This window comes from Alnus glutinosa, chromosome 1, assembly GCF_958979055.1.
Source record: "Alnus glutinosa chromosome 1, dhAlnGlut1.1, whole genome shotgun sequence".
NCBI lineage: Eukaryota > Viridiplantae > Streptophyta > Magnoliopsida > Fagales > Betulaceae > Alnus > Alnus glutinosa.
The window spans coordinates 43,636,416-43,653,305 of NC_084886.1; the positions used below are offsets into that span (position 1 = coordinate 43,636,416).

At 35.7% G+C, this 16,890-nt stretch overlaps 3 protein-coding genes across 4 annotated transcripts; all 3 read left to right on the forward strand.

Annotated features, from left to right (window-relative positions):
• The first annotated feature begins 563 nt into the window (after window positions 1-563).
• LOC133883139 (polygalacturonase At1g48100) lies at window positions 564-4,544 on the forward strand. The gene is made up of 6 exons (XM_062322363.1): window positions 564-1,234; window positions 1,500-1,667; window positions 1,980-2,024; window positions 2,122-2,329; window positions 2,434-2,515; window positions 3,631-4,544. The coding sequence occupies exons 1-6, from the start codon at window positions 830-832 to the stop codon at window positions 4,133-4,135; spliced, it is 1,413 nt and encodes a 470-aa protein (XP_062178347.1). The 5' UTR covers window positions 564-829; the 3' UTR covers window positions 4,136-4,544.
• Window positions 4,545-6,870: 2,326 nt separating this feature from the next.
• On the forward strand, window positions 6,871-10,073 carry LOC133870434 (cytochrome B5-like protein). Of its 2 annotated transcripts, none has more exons than XM_062307894.1 (6): window positions 6,871-7,004; window positions 7,465-7,557; window positions 7,699-7,739; window positions 9,091-9,168; window positions 9,288-9,379; window positions 9,848-10,073. In XM_062307894.1, the coding sequence occupies exons 2-6, from the start codon at window positions 7,479-7,481 to the stop codon at window positions 9,915-9,917; spliced, it is 360 nt and encodes a 119-aa protein (XP_062163878.1). In that variant the 5' UTR covers window positions 6,871-7,004; window positions 7,465-7,478; the 3' UTR covers window positions 9,918-10,073. The 2 variants fall into 2 exon arrangements, with proteins under 2 accessions (XP_062163878.1, XP_062164653.1); XM_062308669.1 differs by having other exon boundaries at window positions 6,891-7,004; window positions 7,470-7,557.
• Window positions 10,074-12,581: 2,508 nt separating this feature from the next.
• LOC133871779 (UPF0548 protein At2g17695) lies at window positions 12,582-16,411 on the forward strand. The gene is made up of 5 exons (XM_062309558.1): window positions 12,582-12,733; window positions 13,254-13,316; window positions 13,427-13,603; window positions 13,689-13,887; window positions 15,988-16,411. The coding sequence occupies exons 2-5, from the start codon at window positions 13,258-13,260 to the stop codon at window positions 16,174-16,176; spliced, it is 624 nt and encodes a 207-aa protein (XP_062165542.1). The 5' UTR covers window positions 12,582-12,733; window positions 13,254-13,257; the 3' UTR covers window positions 16,177-16,411.
• Window positions 16,412-16,890: the final 479 nt, after the last annotated feature.

Here is a 16,890-nt window from a genome sequence, read left to right on the forward strand (position 1 = left end):
GTGGGAATAAAACATCTCAATCAATATTCGATGCTTAAGTTAATTAGCTCACGAGAGAGAGAGGGAGAGGGGGGAGAGACAGAAAAGAGTGCAAAGGAGAGATGCCTCGTATGACATCACAGCTCAAGATACGAGGACATGAAGAACACATTTGGTTTTGGCACCCTTTTCTAGGAAATAAGAGCCTCAAACCAGTTCACAAGAGCAAAGTACTATTGAAGATGCAATTCCTCACAGCTTCAAGCCACTAAAAAAGAAGAGTAGGAAAAAAAAGAAAAGAAAAAGAAAGTGATATAAGAAATGAAAAAGAAAAAGGAAAAAGAAACATAAGATCTTTGGACCACATGGCACTGAAGCAAAATAAGGAGAGTAGCATGAGAGAAAGAAAAGTGAGATCAGAGATAAAAATCCACTTAAGAACAAACACTACTCTGCCAGGATTCAAAACCCCTTCAAAACTCAAAAGCCTCCAACCGTTCTCCTAAAGACAATAACATTTTAGTCTACCTGAACTTGACACGTGTCAACCTTATGCATGAGAACAGTTCTTCTGAGAAACTTTTCGTTGAGTATAAATAAGAGCCTCTGCTTCAACTGGTCCTTGCCAGGATAGTTTATTTGAGGCCTCTAGAAGTTAACTCTATTTCTTCTTTCTCATCCATTAGTTTTCTAACTTTTCTGCAATAAGAAATCCGAGTGTTGAACGTTTTTGTCACTTTTTCAGTGGAACACTTGGCCAGCATTCTGTGGTGGTTCCTGCTGAAACATTGACAGACATTCTTCAGAGTGTTGAAGATTACCCAGATAAGCCTTCAAAGCTTTGCTTCTCATGGACCTTCCTCGCACGCTATTAGTCATTTGGGTCACGGCGAGCCTTATCTTCGAGAACTCAAACAATGTGGAAGGAAGATCCCATTACCACAAGAAGGAGAAGAACAAAAGCTCCCCTGCCTCACCCCCTGAACCTCCAAAGCGTTCATCCCCTGTTACTCCTCCTGTTTCTTCTGACCCGTACCCAAATGATCCCGGGAATTCTAACACAGGCTGTGTTTTCGATGTAACATCTTTTGGGGCAGTTGGAGACGGTTCTGCTGATGACACTCCTGCATTTATAGCAGCATGGAAAGCAGCTTGTGCAGTAGAATCGGGAGTGGTCCTGGCTCCCGCAGACTATTGTTTCAAAATTACTTCAACAATCTTCTCAGGGCCATGCAAGCCAGGACTTGTATTTCAAGTAAGTATTCGAACAAAGATTCCTCGTTCTTCTGCTCATTTCATTCAGTAGAATGCTATATACAAAATTTCGGCCTATACAGGTTTTTTTATCGGCTTAAACTTTTAAATAATAATAATTTAATATGGTATAGTAACAAATGTCTTTAGTTTAAGCACTCTCCCCATCATTCATCTCTAATGATTAAATTAGCTAGCTATTTTTATCGGTTTATCCTTTTAGATATATAAGTGACTATTTAACACTAAGCTTTGTCTGTGAAAAGGTGGATGGGGTCCTAATGCCACCGGAGGGACCAAATTCTTGGCCGAAAGCGGATAGCCGTAAGCAATGGCTTGTGTTTTACCGACTTGACCAGATGACTTTCACAGGGAAAGGAACCATTGAAGGGAATGGCCAGGAGTGGTGGGCTCTCCCATGCAAGCCACACCGGGTGAGCCATCTATGTGAAAGTTTTTCAGTATTAATTTATCTTCTCTTTTTTATTTTATTATTATTTTTTATTATTATTATTTTTTTATGTGCAGAAGCTTTTGAGAAAAGCGATAATTTAACATGTTATTAGAATTAAAAGTCCTGAACTCGAATTTTGTTCCCATTAATTCACTTATATTTCAATTAAATATGCCCTACTTATTAAATAGGAATTTGTAAAAACAGGTGATTTAACACAATTATATGTGTTTGCTCTTTCCACGGAAATGAAATATTACGTCACTAAAATGCTAGTAATATCCAATTTCAGGGTCCTAATGGATCGACAATGCCAGGACCATGCGACTCCCCTGCAGTAAGTAGAATCATCAAAAACCCAATTCAGATATTTAATTAACAAAGTTGATATTTTTAACCGTCCTAATTTCAATCTTATTTACTTTCTTTTACAGTTAATTAGATTCTTCTTGAGCTCCAATTTGGTGGTCAGCGGTTTACGGATCCAAAATAGTCCTCAGTTCCATATGAAATTCGATGGCTGTGATGGAGTACTGATAGAAAAGCTGTCCATATCTTCGCCTAAACTTAGCCCCAATACCGATGGGATCCACATTGAGAACACTAAGGCTGTTGGAATATACAACTCCATGATTAGCAATGGTAGGGCAATAATCCTGTCTCTAGCTCGTACTCAGTTTGGCTTATTGTATGCATGCCTTGTAGTATTATGTGTTAGATGTAATAATGCAATTTGATTTAAACAGGTGATGATTGCATTTCGATCGGACCTGGGTGCGCAGATGTTGACATCGAGGGTGTCACTTGCGGGCCTAGTCACGGGATAAGGTGCTCATCCTTTTTCTTATACAAATTGAAAGCTGAAATCCTGCTTTTTAGCTACCAACTGAACTGCTTGAGTTAAGCTACTTTGCATTCATTGCAATTCAGTCTCACTAAATTTCAGTGATTCACGTTAAATTATTCAAAACGTTTAAGTCAGTAGGAAATGATTGATATAATCAATTAATTAATATTCTCAAACTCTCTCTTAATAAGTGATGCTCCAACAAGTAAAATTTGCTCTAGTATCATTATTTAATTAAGCTTATATGAATGAATGACTTTAATAATTTAATTAATATTATAACAATACCATTTTTTTAGTTCAACTCATCTGAAAGCATATTCAAGGAAAAACAATTTGTGACCACTAGAATAGATCCACTAGCATCTTGGAGGTATCTCCATATAAAAGAGCCAAAAACGAAAAGCAACAGGCGAGATTGGCACTCATTATCTTATCCAAAAAGCCAGGCAGCATCTGCATCATTTAATAATCGCTTTAACAGTTGAAATTGTTTTAATTGTCATACAGAAAGCAATAGCATTACTCTCTTTTTTTTTTTTTTCTTTTTTTTTTTTTTATGTTTCCTTTCGCTCTTCACGGCTTTAGGAATTAGGAGTGAACCCCATCAATTGGCCTGGGAAACAATAATCGTTGCTTCTCTCTCTCTCTTTACTTCCGTTGGAAAAGGCAGGAAGGTGGTATAATATCGTGACTTGAGCACATGTATGGAGGACTTGAGAATGGAACATGCTACTAGCTAGAGGAACTATGGTAACTTATTTAGGAGTACAATGCCTTTTCCAACGGAAGTAAAGAGAGAAGCAACGATTTTTGTTTCCCAATTTATGGGGTTCACTCCTAAAGCCGTGAAGAGAGAAAGGAAACATTAAAAAGGTAAAAAGATATGTAATTTCAATGGAACTCTGAAATGGCCATGGGCCATAGCCATATAATAGAGGGGAATAACACTGATCAACTTAAGACAATAATTTAGAATCCAATAATGAAGTTCATATATATATATATATATATAGCTTTTTCGAGGCTCCCCAAATCACCAAGTGACTTCATTCTCTTTTAGCGTGCCTGACTTAGTCTCCTCTGTTTAATGCAGCATTGGAAGCCTTGGAGTGCACAATTCTCGGGCATGCGTTTCCAACATAACAGTTCGTAACGTAGTCATTAAGGAATCAGACAATGGGCTGAGGATCAAGACATGGCAAGGTGGGACGGGATCTGTAACAGGCATATCATTCGACAGCATCCAAATGGAGAACGTAATGAACTGCGTAATCATAGACCAATATTATTGCTTGTCAAAGGCTTGCTTAAACGAAACTTCAGCTGTATATGTCACGGACGTGGCCTTCAGGAACATAAAGGGCACCTATGATGTGCGCAGTCCCCCCATACATTTTGCATGCAGTGACACGGTTGCTTGCACAAATATCACACTTTCGGACGTGGAGCTTCTCCCATATGAAGGGGAACTGGTGGATGATCCATTCTGCTGGAATGCTTATGGAAATCAGGAAACCTTGACTATACCTCCCATTAATTGCTTACGAGATGGGGACCCTCAGACTGTGGCAGAGCTCTCCCAATATGGTTGCTATTGATATAGAATACTGTATAAAGCCCAAGAGGCCCCTATCTGTAATGGGTCTTGTTATTACTTAGGCTCCATCCCAACTTGGGTTTCCCCCAAATTGTGTGATGAGATGTAATATTATGGGTCTACCGTCTTGGGCCTATGTTGTAATAGATTGGATGCTTACACTATAAGTATAAGATTGAAATATGTTGAGTGCGGAGTTTGAAACGAAGAAGGATTCGAGTGCTGTGAAAAAATAGTATAACGATGGAGATTCATAGGGATAGTAATGCGTGAGAATTGTATTTGTCATATAAAAAGTACATTGATAAAGTACTTGAACGTTTTGATATGCATAACTCTAAACCAATGAGTACTTTACTTGCTCATTCCAGCTATAGAGTGAGGAGGAGGAGAAGGAACAATTCAAGTCACATGTTTTTTTAATCTAGTTCAGTTGAAAGCATGATGTATGCTATGACGTGTACTCGTCCAGATATTTTACACCTAGTCATTGTTGTTAGTCGCTACATAGTTAACCTCAGCAAGGTTCATTGGCTGACACTAAAATTGATACTTCGATATTTACGGAGTACTATAGATGTTGGTTTAGTTTATAACAAATCCAGTGATATCAGTTCTTTCTTGTCCCAACAAAATTATTTGTTTTGCCCTTTATCTTCTAATGACTCTCGTGGAGAAAGAGAGAGTTCAGTGACAACGTGAAATAGTGCCGTCCAAGCTCTAGTCTTATTTCACTTTTGGAGTGTCGCACAACACTAAAAAAAAAAATGAGAGTTTTCTCTTTTGTTAGTTTTATCTTTCATGTGAAGGTGAAATTTAGGTATTTAGAATTGAGTAATGCTATTAGTTATATTCTAATATTCATGCCCCTCTTGTATTTCACCAAAACTTAAAATCATTATTGTATTTGTAATAAATTACTATCGAATTTTGATCTATTGATGATTTTAAAAATCACATCGGTTTTGGAATGGCACAAAAAGGATATGAGTATGGTGGTGTCTAGAATTACTCATTTAGACCTTTTTTTTTTTTTTTTTTTTTTTTTTTTTTTTTCTTTTTCTTTATAATGAAATTTATTATGGTCGTTTTTGCCTGTGAATGTAAACTTATTAAGTCAAAGCACATGACATGCCGTTAAGTTATTAGATGGAACATAGGTGAAAGTACCAATTACATTAATAAGATGTCCGTCCACATGAACAATTTATGATACTTTTACAAACGAGTTTGTTATCTGATAACGAGGCAACACATAACTACTAAAAATATATTTAATCCTTAAACGTAAATTATTATAATGAATAATGGTAATGTTATAATTGAAAAATAGTATCAATTCACCCAAGCTACTTGTTCAGACAAAAAAGCCTCGAGCAAACAACCTTACTCACGAGTAATGCTGAAAGGAACATTCGCGTTCTCTTTGAATTTTCCTAAAATTGATGTTTTATAGGATAAATTATTATTGAATTTTGATACAATGATAATGTTAAAAGGAGTAATATTAGTTTTGAAGACTCAAGAAAAACAAAGTAATACTAAAAGTTTTTCTTGTGTCTTTCAAAAAATGAGGTAACTTTTAAAATCACCATTGGACTTGTGATTGATTACTATTAAATTTTAATCAAATGGTGATTTTAAAAGCTATCTCACTTTTGGAATGACACAAAAGTGACACATGAGAGACTTCTAAAATTACTCAAATCATGAGTCTTCATTTTAACATTTATCGTATAATTTGTATTTCACAATTTCTTAATTTTTCTTTATCGCCAGTAAAAAAATTTTATAGGAAATATTTAGCGAGCACAATTGTAGATTGAGAAAAGTTTGGTGCACAACAACTTGTGCACAACCTGTTGTGCAAGTATCAGCCCCCACTTGTAAATGGAAAATGACTCTTGCACAACTGTTATGCAAGGTCTTAGAGCATTACTAGCAGCTTCCCTACAAGGGATCTGTTCCCTAAATTTTAGGGAAAATTTTAAGAAAGTCAAAAAAATCATCCCACAGCAGCTTCCCTACAATTATCTGTTCACCTCTCATTCAATTGTTTATTCTAAAAATATAATCTCTCTCTTACTTTATCTCTTTCTTTTCTTACTTTTAATTAAAGTAAAAGTAACAAAATAATATTTTAATGATATAGGGAAAAATGAAGGGAAGCTGCTGTGGGGTGTTTTTTGATAGGGAAGCAAAAAGTAGTTTTATTCCCTACATTTAGGGAAAATGAAGGGAAAAGGAAGGGAAACTGCTAGGAATGCTCTTAGAGACATGGCACCTGGAATCCCATGTCTCGAGAATTGTGCACAATAGTTGTACAATTACAACTGTTTACAACTGTTGTACACTCCTGGTAGATTTGTCATTCCGTGCAAGGAGAAGCCCACGTGTAAAGCATTCCTAGCAGCTTCCCTTCCCCTTCTCTTCATTTTCTCTAAATGTAGGAAATAAAACTACTTTTTGCTTCCCGATTAAAAAATACCCTACAGCAGCTTCCTTTCATTTTTCCCTATATCATTAAAATATTATTTTGTTACTTTTACTTTAATTAAAAGTAAGAAAAGAAAGAGATAAAGTAAGAGAGAGATTATATTTTTAGAATAAACAATTAAATGGGAGGTGAACAGATAATTGTAGGGAACCTGTTGTGGGATGATTTTTTTGACTTTCTTAAAATTTTTTCTAAAATTTATGGAACAGATTCCTTGTAGGGAAGCCGCTAGTAATGCTCTAAACTCTGCGACTGTTGAGCCAGCGAATTTGAGAAGAAACACATACGAGCAGAAGCTGAGAGCCCAACACCACTGTCTCACTCTCACCGGCCACCTCCGATCCCCGCCGGCCAGGACAGCCATCTAACTCTGGTAATTGCAATGCGAAACCTTTCCCATATATTTGAATCGAAATCTACTTTATAGTAATTCTATTTGTTTATGTGTCTATATATAAACCCAGAAACCTACTCAATAATGCATTTTTTTTTCTTTTAAATTTTTGGATGGTTTTGGGTGCTCTGTGTATTTGGATTTTGGCTGGCAATAATGGGTATTGAGTAAAACGTTGAACTTGAGGGTACCGCTGGTTGAAAATAGTAAAAAGGCCTTATCAAAAAAATAAATAGTGTATGTGCAATATTTGAATTAAAACTTGATGATTGGGATAGATATGAAAGAAAATCCCAGGAGATTTAAAATAATATTGCTTTTTGATCTTAAAATATCTGTTAGATTTAGTTTTTGGCTACACTGAAAGCTTGTCTTTTTAGGCTTTTTTCACATTCTCGTATTATGCTTTTTATTTGATTCGTTTTAAATGTGATGGAAGCTAAGCTGTACGATATGATGATAGTTGTACTGGCACTGATTCTGAGTGTCTTTTTGGGACTTCTAATTTTGATCCCGCGAGACCGTAAATCTGGTAAGCTTGCTTGTTTCTTTTATCTTATCACTTTCATTTTCTTTACCCTCTATATTGTGACTGAACACAATCATGTAGGATAATTGTAATGTTTGTGTACATCATGTTTGATTCGATAAAAGTAAATAAAAATTACTGCAGGTCTTTCGAAAAAAGTTGAGTCAAATGCTAGCAATAAGAAGGTAAACACTCCATAAGTTATTAATCTTTCTTGATATATATATATATATATATATATTTTCTTTTTTTTTCTTTTTCAGACTTAATTCTTTCAGATTTATACTTAAATGATATGAGTTGATGTTCTGTTTGGTTGTTGAGAAAACCGAGGAAGTTGATAGAAAGCATTTTGGGTCTTAACTCTTATCTCATGTGTTATTTTTTTTTTTTGAGAGTTTTGCTACAGACTCTACAAAATTCTCTACATATTTTTTACAAACTAGCGCAGCGGTGTAGCATTTGTTAATAAAAACTTACGCGGAAACAAAAATTTTAAGTTGCTGATGTAGCAGTTGCTACGGTTGATGCCGCATTAGTTTGCATAAATTTTGTAGTGAAGCTTGTAGTAGCTCTAGCATTTTACTTTTTTTGGAGTCTGAAAAGTTAAGGTGATGCGTTGTTTAGGCTTGGTTTGGCGAAGTTTTTGTTTTTGCAGGTTCCAACTAAAAGAAATTTGAAGTTTCAAAATGGATTTAGAAAAAAGAAAACTAGAACCCTCTTTTTTGTTTATATGAAACAATGTAAACTCTGACTCGTTTATAATACGCTTGAGTTGGAGACTAGAAGCAGGTTAGGATTGATGTAAAGGAAGTGAGTAAACCAACTTCATTGTGTCAAGATTTGTCATTGGAGAGGTGGTGAGGGGAAAAGAGGGAGGACGGAGGGGGATGTTCAGATAGAGCTTGCTCCATGTTCATAGCTGCTTAAGTGGGATAGACTTGATTTCTAGATGAAGAGATCCATATTTGATGAAGATGCATGAGCTCCATTAGCCTGAGCTTCACGCAATACTGCATTAAACCTTGATTGACATGCTATATACTAAACTGCTCATGTCTTCCATTGTTGGTACGGTACTGAAGTATAGAATTAAGATGTCTGTTACTCTTATGTACTTCTTCATTGGAAAAAGAGAGAGTAAAATGCATTTATCCCCTCTATGGTTTAATGCATTCTGTTAAAATCATTATTAATTAGTCATTTGAAAAAAAATGGATATTGTACGTGTGTGTGATTGGAGAGAAAGATGTGGATAAGTGTTTGTGGGGTCTCGTGCATCTCATACGACTAATTTCTGTTGAAGCTTTTAATATAAAAGTGGATGAAATTAGTTGATTAGAACAATTGGACACTAGAAAGAGTGTGATTAGAGGAATTGTAAACCTAGGAGATGTCAATAGAACTATGTTGAATCACAGCTAGTGTAGGTGCATTTTACCCTAAAAATGAAAAATTCTCAATGTTCTTAGTTGCCTTTAATCATTCGATGACTATTTCATGACCGTCCAACTATGCATTTTGTTTTGCTTTTAGGCATCCAAAATCTACAGTAAAGCTGAAGTCTCTTTGCATAACAAGAAAACTGATTGCTGGATCATCATCAAGGACAAGGTCTTACCTTTTACTGTGGTTTGGTGCTTCATTTGAAACTTGAAACTACCTGAAATTAATGCATTCAGGACTCTGTACTCGTTCTCTTACTTGCCCAATTTTCTTTTCCTTTACTGTAGGTTTTTGATGTTACATCATACGTAGAGGAACATCCAGGTGGTGATGCCATCTTAGCACATGCTGGCGATGATTCAACCGAAGGGTTTTATGGGTATCCATCCTTTTTTGCTAAAGAATTTTACTTTACCCCAATATTTTGGCAGTAGGAAACAATTTTTTTTTCCTGTTTATCTTCCTTGTTCCATAGAATTTCGAAAGAAAATGTCTCACTGGTTTTGATTTACCTTCTTGTCCTTGTGAAATATCTCGATCTCTCTCATAATCCTCCAAATATGTACTTATATATAATCTTTCTTTTAATGATGCATTGCTATTCAACTTATCAACAAAAATAAAAAATAAAAAATGATGCATTTCTGTTCTGTTTAGAATTCCATGCAAAGTGTAATACATATTCTTGATAATTACAATTGTATGATCAACACTTGGTTGAATTTTGTCTTTCATGATCACAATTTGGATCACAACCAAAATTTCCGTTTTCTTTTCTTTTATGTTTGTGTAATATATCGGTATGGCTGTGAATTTCCTAACATCTTGTCAATCTTCCATTTGTCAGGCCACAACATGCAACCCGAGTCTTTGACATGATTGATGACTTTTACATTGGAGATCTGGAGGCTAGTTAGTTAGAGCTATTGTTTTGTAAAATTGACAAGAGGAACAGTTTCTTCCTTCATTGCCAAATTTGACAGATCTTAGAGCAGTAGTTAATTACTGCCATTCATTGGTTTGTAAAACTAACAAGACAAATGTGCTTTCCGAATCCTATTCTTCTTTTGACATTTCTGCCTTTGAGGTAACCAGTCTCTATTGTGTTTGCTACTTACTGGTCCTGTAGCTTTTTTTCTTAATCTATTGATTAAACTTTTGATCTTCAACTTGGGTGAGTTTATTTGACTAAGTTAATAACAATCTTAACCCTCATATCTGTTCTCTCTGTTTTGATGGTCCATTTTGTTATATTTACTCTTTAAGTTTTGCATTATGTAATACTTTCGGGGAAGCACCTTCTGAAGAACAGCTGGTATTTGCAGCCTCCATTACAAAACAATAATCAATAATGTCCTACTTTTGGGAAATAGAAAAATGTATTTATTGTTGCATAAAAGGGTGAATCTAAATATTACCATACTGGCTCCAAGGAAGAAGAGGATAAGGAATCACAAGTCTACTGTCTAACATTACAAAATTTTTTTACTGTGTTAAAAGTTAAAGCCCATAACATTACAAAACAAAGTGTAAGTTACGAAATCAGTCCAAAGAAGGTGGGTGGTGAGGAATGATCAAATTGATTAAATGGGAATTAAAAAAATGAAGAAGTAATTCTTAAAATACTTTAATCAATAGTAGACAAAATGATTACACGCCTGGTCGTGCAGATAAATCTTCTCTCATTAATTGCCCGAATCGATTGCAATTTGGCCAACAAATTACAGTCAATTCCTATTGAACTTTGGAAGGAATTTCTTTTTCCCATATAAATCATACCCTCCCATATCCATAAAAAGTCGACCCTTATCCTTGCTTCTTTCAATCTGCAGAGTAAATAAAATCACTATTGTTCTTTTTTTTTTTTTTTGAAGGGAAGACGTAAACATTTCATTAAACACCCAAAGGGTAACATAGTTACAGTCATAAACAAACTCAGACCAATAAGGGACTCATAACAATACAAATGTCCCCTTACAGTTACCCTAAAACTCAGATTATACCGATAGTTGCTACAAATAAACCTAATCAATAGAAATGTGCCTCTGCGTTGACATTTGAACCTCTACTTGCACTATGGAGTCAGTCACAAATCATCAAAGACTAGGCTAAATCTAACACAGAGCAAACTATCAAATACAATCTGCAATCAAGAACAGGAAACCACCCAAAGAAAGAGCTGTCGTCGGAATAAAGCACCGCCGGAGACGGCGCGTGTGAAACACGCGCCGCCGCCGGCAACTCCCCTGCAGCAACCGAACACCAAATCCACCGAACGCCACCAAGCACGGCAACAGAGGCGGAAACGTGGTCATCACGCGCGGCCCAAGGAGTGACTAACCCCCTGGCGCGTGTCGACCACGCGCCGGTCAACGGTGAGTATATCGGCAGTAGCTAGCAGCGGCAGAGCTGGAGGATGACGGCGAGCAAGGCTGGGGGGCGCGTGTCGACTAGAGAGTGGCAGAACAGAGCAGATCTGGAACTAAAAAATGATAAAAACTGAGACTCCCCAAATCGTTTCGCCGGCGACACGTACGACGAAAGCTACCCCCTCCGGCTCCTCTCTGAAGTGTTATCTTGCCAAGAAACAAAGAAACCTAAAAAACTAAAAAACAAACACACTCCATAGTTCAAAAAAACTAGGAGGACTAAAACCACCACTGGAACAAGTCCAGGGGGACTCAAAACTCCACAACCCTAGTAGTTGGGAGACTCTAGCCTCCACTAGGCTAACCCAGGGAGGAACAAAATCCGGGAGGAGGGAGGGACCTCCCTCCTCCGGGAACCCAAACTCAGAAGTTCTTCTCCCTCTTTTCAACGAAGTCCTGCGAGAGATAAGGGAGAGTTTTAAATCACTATTGTTCTGAAAATTAGGCAACAGCAACAAAGATTAATATGGTTTGTTCCATTATTTAACTCCAATGTTCTTATTTCCAGCTTTTCCTATCCTTCAAACTGCTGAATATCATAACAAAAGGGGAAATGCATTTTGTTGCACCAGAATGAATTAAACTATAAAAACTGTTTCAGCTCTTCCATCTGATCTTGAAAATCTTCTGAGTGGATTACATTTTGAAAAAGAAAAAAAAACTTCTCTAAACAACAGAACATATGGATAACACAGTCAAAAAGAAAAAGAAGAAGAAGAAGAAAAATACCCCTACTTTTTATAATTATCAAAAAGAGAATTATAAAAAATAAAAATCCCCTTACCAAATTCTCTTAGTATTGCGTAAAAAAAAAAAAAAAAATCCATTGATAATTGAAAAGAAGTATTCACAAATTTGTTGGCCCATTTTTTTACTCTCTCTTTATTTATTTATTTTTATTTTTAAATATACTATTGAATATGTGAGTCATATTCAATGGTAGATTTGCCCATTTCTTATTTGGAGATGGACAAAAAATATAAACCAAACATTTTAAAAAAAGAAAATTATAAAATCGATTAAATAAGGATATAAATTATCAATTAAAATCAAATCCATAATTTGCTCATAAAAAAAAAAAAAAAAAATCCATAATTTGAAACTAAAATCACTTCTTTTTTTGGATAACTAAAATCATTTTTCTTTTTCTTTTTCTTTTTTCAAAAAGAACTCCTCGTCCTGAGCCCTCTCATCAGAGTCGCACAGCTTCACGTCTTCACCGAAAGTGAAGTGGAACTTCATACGCTCATATCGTCGCGACAGTACCGAAGTCCATCCTTTCAACAACTTGTTTGAACTCAAAGGTAAGAACTTTTAGCATTTTTTCGCAAAGGTTTGGGGTATAATTTCTTAATATCAAACTCATTCAATTCCCTGTTTCTCGAATCTCTGATGTAAAATTATATTTTTTTTTCAACTCTTTTATTTTATTTTTTAAAATAATTCGAGCTGCTTCAGGTTTCTCTTTCACTTTACTAGTTACTATTTTATTTAATTGTTTAATCATTACAAGTCTGGCATTTAGTTTGACTGTAAATTTGTTGAACTCAAGTACTTCCATAGTTCGTTGGTTCAATTTTTTTAGGTAGAATCATTTTCTTGATTACGTTCTTGAAACCAATAGGGATTTCGTTTATCATTGTGTTTTCCAATAGGATTATGTTGTTGATGAGAGAGCATATAAGTTGAGGCTTATTTTGACTCAATACTTGAATTCCTCAATTTGTTTCATTTGCTGATATCCCAATTCTATATATCAATTATTTGTTCAATATGTGACAATGTCGTGATTACCCATTTGAAGATTATCGATATTTTTGACAGAGGTATGGTTTTCCTGTGCTGGGTTCGGCCCTCTCCTCAAGAACAGAAGGCCTGCATCAACAAGTATAAAGGCTCTAATTTGACTCAAAAGTTCTCTTTTTGTCAACGAAATTGAAATCTTTGGTTGTTAAATTATGTTATCTGAACTTGTTTACGATACTTATTTACACAAGGTCAGGTGCATTCAACTATGACTCTAAATTTAGAGGAGCTACTGCTAAGCCACTGTCTTGCCTCCAAGAAGATAAGGAGCTCGCAAAAGATGGTTTCTTACTTAACCATGCTCGTATATTAGTTGGTTCCGGTCTTGAGACTTATGAAAAGGGCAAGAGCTCTCTCCAGAATTGGAGGTGTGTGGATAGTGTTAGATGTAGAGACACTTTAAAAAAATGAGGATGGAGATCCTAATTCCTCGACTTAATCTGATTACTGCAGGCATTTTGGACTCAATTGGACATTTGTTGATCCCAAGACACCTATTCAGAGTGGAGTCAAGTTCTGTGTTTGCCTCAAGGAGTTTCTGCCATGGCTCATGATGCCTCTTCAGGTTGTATATGTACATGAGAAGAGAAAGGCTAACAAGACCATGGCTTCTTTTGGTTTTGGAAGCGGTACCCTTCAAGGTCACCTCCTGGTTAGTGCCTTTTCACTTGCTCATCATATTTTGTGGCTAGGAAACTTGGGTGGTTTAGATACTTTTCCTTTTCCATATTTGTATAAAATAGGGATCAGGGCTTAGGTTGGAAGATGATTTTAATGATTTCTGTGACGTTCTGACTTGAGTTTGTATTTTTCCAATAACATTTTCTTAAGAGTTGCAAATGGTCTATTGGACCAGGTGGCCTGTTTATTCAATAGTTTTTTTTTTATTCTCTGTCTATCCTACTTGATTACTCTTTGTTCTTATGTTTGCCCTTTGGAAGATTAGTACTAGCTGAATATGTCTTAGAAATTACTGTATATTGTGATTTTGGTGATTTAATAACTTATTTATCCATTTTTAGCTCTGATGCTCACGGAACACCAACAATTTTCTAATTGTGTGTTAGACTGCCTTACACTTAACTATTTCTCTAAAGTAAAATTATTTACTATTTTAAGTAAAATTATTTTTTATTTTATGTTAGATGATAATGTAATCGAGTAGGCTAGATATGTGATAGTTTGGTCAAAAGCTCTTGCAGTTATTTTAGCTTGTTGCAACTCTGTGGATTCCGCAATTAAACAAGGGCGTGTTCTATCACTTTCGTATCTTGATCATCTTGACATGTGAGTGAGGGAATTGGCTGCAACTGATCTATTATTTTCTTTGAAATTTTATATTCATAGAATATGCCATATCCCAAGAGATGAACTCTTTTTATTTTTATTTTCTTATATCCTAAGGGAATCGGCACAACCAATAATTTTTTAAACCTGTCTGCCTCCTGGGGTAATAAGACTGTAAGCTTGATGGGCAGATTTTCCCCCATTACTATGGGCAAGTGGATGAATTTAAAAAAACCGCCCATTTACAGGCAGATAGCAGATATTGGGTATGGGGGGCGGATAATACTTCCCCACCCGCATACCCAATATCCTATTAAAATATACTATATACAATAATATAATAAGGGTCCGTTTGAGTTTACGATTTCAAAAAGTGCTTGATTTTAAAATGTGTGATTTGAAAAAAGTAATTTTAAAAACGCAATTAAGTGTTTGGCAAAATCGCAGTTTAACATTTAAAATCGCAAATTAGCCTTTAAAATTCTGCGTTTTCAAAAAAGCACCATCTCACCTGCGATCGCAATTTTTAAAAATGCAGTTCTCAAACGATTTATATTTTGCGATTTGGTTTAAAATCGCACTTATTGTCTATGAAATCGCAATCCCAAACGCACCCTAAATAAAATATCATATACTTTTATCTTTTGTGAAATGCAATGCCTATCTTTCGTCCCTTTCTCGCTCGCACATTGTAGATCTAGGGTTTTTCTCTCATCCCTTGCTCTCTCAGCCTCATTTTCCCTCACTTTCTCTCATTCTCACCCTCTCTCGTACTCTCATTTTCTTACTTTCTCTCAAGAGTCAAGTGATCAAGTCGAACTTTCTCTTGCCGCTTCAGCCTTCAAGTCTTCACAGCCGCTGCCATGATTCTGTTGATAAGTTGTCGATCTCTCTCTCTCATTGTCTGTCTTTGTCTTTAATCATTGATCTGTTTTCAATTTTGTGTATTTGTGTTTTAAAGTTCTATTATGTGGATATATTTGTTTGATATTTTGGTTGTAGATCTATTATTCTCTAATGCTTTTGGAGGTGTGTTTTCTTTGCTTTGGCCATTTAGATGTGACATTGGTGGAGAAATGTGTGTTTTATTTGGGGTGTTTCTGGGTTTTTCTAATGATTTTGGAAGAGGAAGATACAGATGACTACGTGTAGATGGTGGATATGGTTAACATGGTTGGTTCAGCACAAATTATTCGTCCGCTAGGGGCGGATATGAGTGGATTCTACCTGCTGTGGATGGGCAGGCGGATACTAAAACTGCCTCCTGCTGGGGGGCAGATACTGGGGCAAGGTACGGCTGAAATCTGCCCGTAAGGGGCGGTGCTTAGCCCTAAAACTGAGGGGCATATGCATGCAATTTCACCGTAATTATTGCTTAAATTATCTTTTAGCATGCTAAACCTGCTTAAATTTGATAAACTCTTAATGCCACTAATATGTAACTTGTAATTTTGCTGGAAAGCAGGCTGGTGAAGAACGCTTCTCAATTGAGTTGGATGAGAACAACCAAGTGTGGTATGAAATACTTTCCTTCTCAAAACCTGCCCACTTTTTGTCATTCATGGGGTACCCATACGTATTGCTAAGGCAAAAGTATTTTGCTCATCGATCTACCAATGCAGTTCTGAAGCATTTGACTGGTTCACAATATTAATGTGAATCCAAATGTAAATTCTAATCTCATAATGAAGAAATCTCATCTTGGCCATTATCAAGTAGATATTTGTTTTTGCTTTTTTGGGATTTTTCTTTTTTTTCTTAGGCTTCTGAATGTTGATGTGAATTGGATAAGATGGGGGGTTGTAACCTGGATTAGACAGACTTTTAAACTAATTACTGTTCTTACCTATGAGATATATGAAATGTTTCTTCAGAATATTGAAGTGAAATTAATCTGGTGGAGTTTTAGTTGATATTGTGAAGGTCAAGACCACTGTAAAACTAATAAAGGATATCAAAGATGGTTCGTTTGGGTATTGAATTTTTAGAATTAGAATTGAATTCTTATTCTAATTGCGAATTTCGAGGCAAAAAGTTGTGTTTAGGTGTTGAATTTTTAGATTAAAAAATATTATTTTTAATGGTAAGAAATGATTGGAAGTTTGAAAAGTTGTGTATAATGATTGGTATTGTGAAAAGTTATGTGAAATAATGATTTAAATAATAATTATTTAATTAAAAAATAAATAATTTTTCTTTTTAAAAGGAAAAACAAAATTAAAATTAAAATTAAAAAAAAAAAAAAAAAAAAATAGAAGCAACCGGCGGCCACCCCCAGTGGTCGGGGAGGCCGTGCGGCCTTCGCTAAGTGGTTGGGGAAGGCGCGCTGCCACCCCCAGTTGTCGGGGGAGGCTGCGCGGCCACCCCC

What these genes read in the sequence shown, in the direction of transcription:
- LOC133883139 (XM_062322363.1), top strand. Translation starts at nt 830, where the DNA reads ATGGACCTTCCTCGCACGCTATTAGTCATTTGGGTCACGGCGAGCCTT. An exon ending in TCCCATGCAAGCCACACCGG is followed by an intron (nt 1,668 to 1,979) that starts GTGAGCCATCTA and finishes ATCCAATTTCAG; the next exon opens with GGTCCTAATGGATCGACAAT. An exon ending in GACCATGCGACTCCCCTGCA is followed by an intron (nt 2,025 to 2,121) that starts GTAAGTAGAATC and finishes TTTCTTTTACAG; the next exon opens with TTAATTAGATTCTTCTTGAG.
- LOC133870434 (XM_062307894.1), top strand. Translation starts at nt 7,479, where the DNA reads ATGATGATAGTTGTACTGGCACTGATTCTGAGTGTCTTTTTGGGACTT. An exon ending in CAAATGCTAGCAATAAGAAG is followed by an intron (nt 7,740 to 9,090) that starts GTAAACACTCCA and finishes TTTTGCTTTTAG; the next exon opens with GCATCCAAAATCTACAGTAA. An exon ending in TCAACCGAAGGGTTTTATGG is followed by an intron (nt 9,380 to 9,847) that starts GTATCCATCCTT and finishes TCCATTTGTCAG; the next exon opens with GCCACAACATGCAACCCGAG.
- LOC133871779 (XM_062309558.1), top strand. Translation starts at nt 13,258, where the DNA reads ATGGTTTTCCTGTGCTGGGTTCGGCCCTCTCCTCAAGAACAGAAGGCC. An exon ending in CAGAAGGCCTGCATCAACAA is followed by an intron (nt 13,317 to 13,426) that starts GTATAAAGGCTC and finishes TATTTACACAAG; the next exon opens with GTCAGGTGCATTCAACTATG. An exon ending in CCCTTCAAGGTCACCTCCTG is followed by an intron (nt 13,888 to 15,987) that starts GTTAGTGCCTTT and finishes GCTGGAAAGCAG; the next exon opens with GCTGGTGAAGAACGCTTCTC.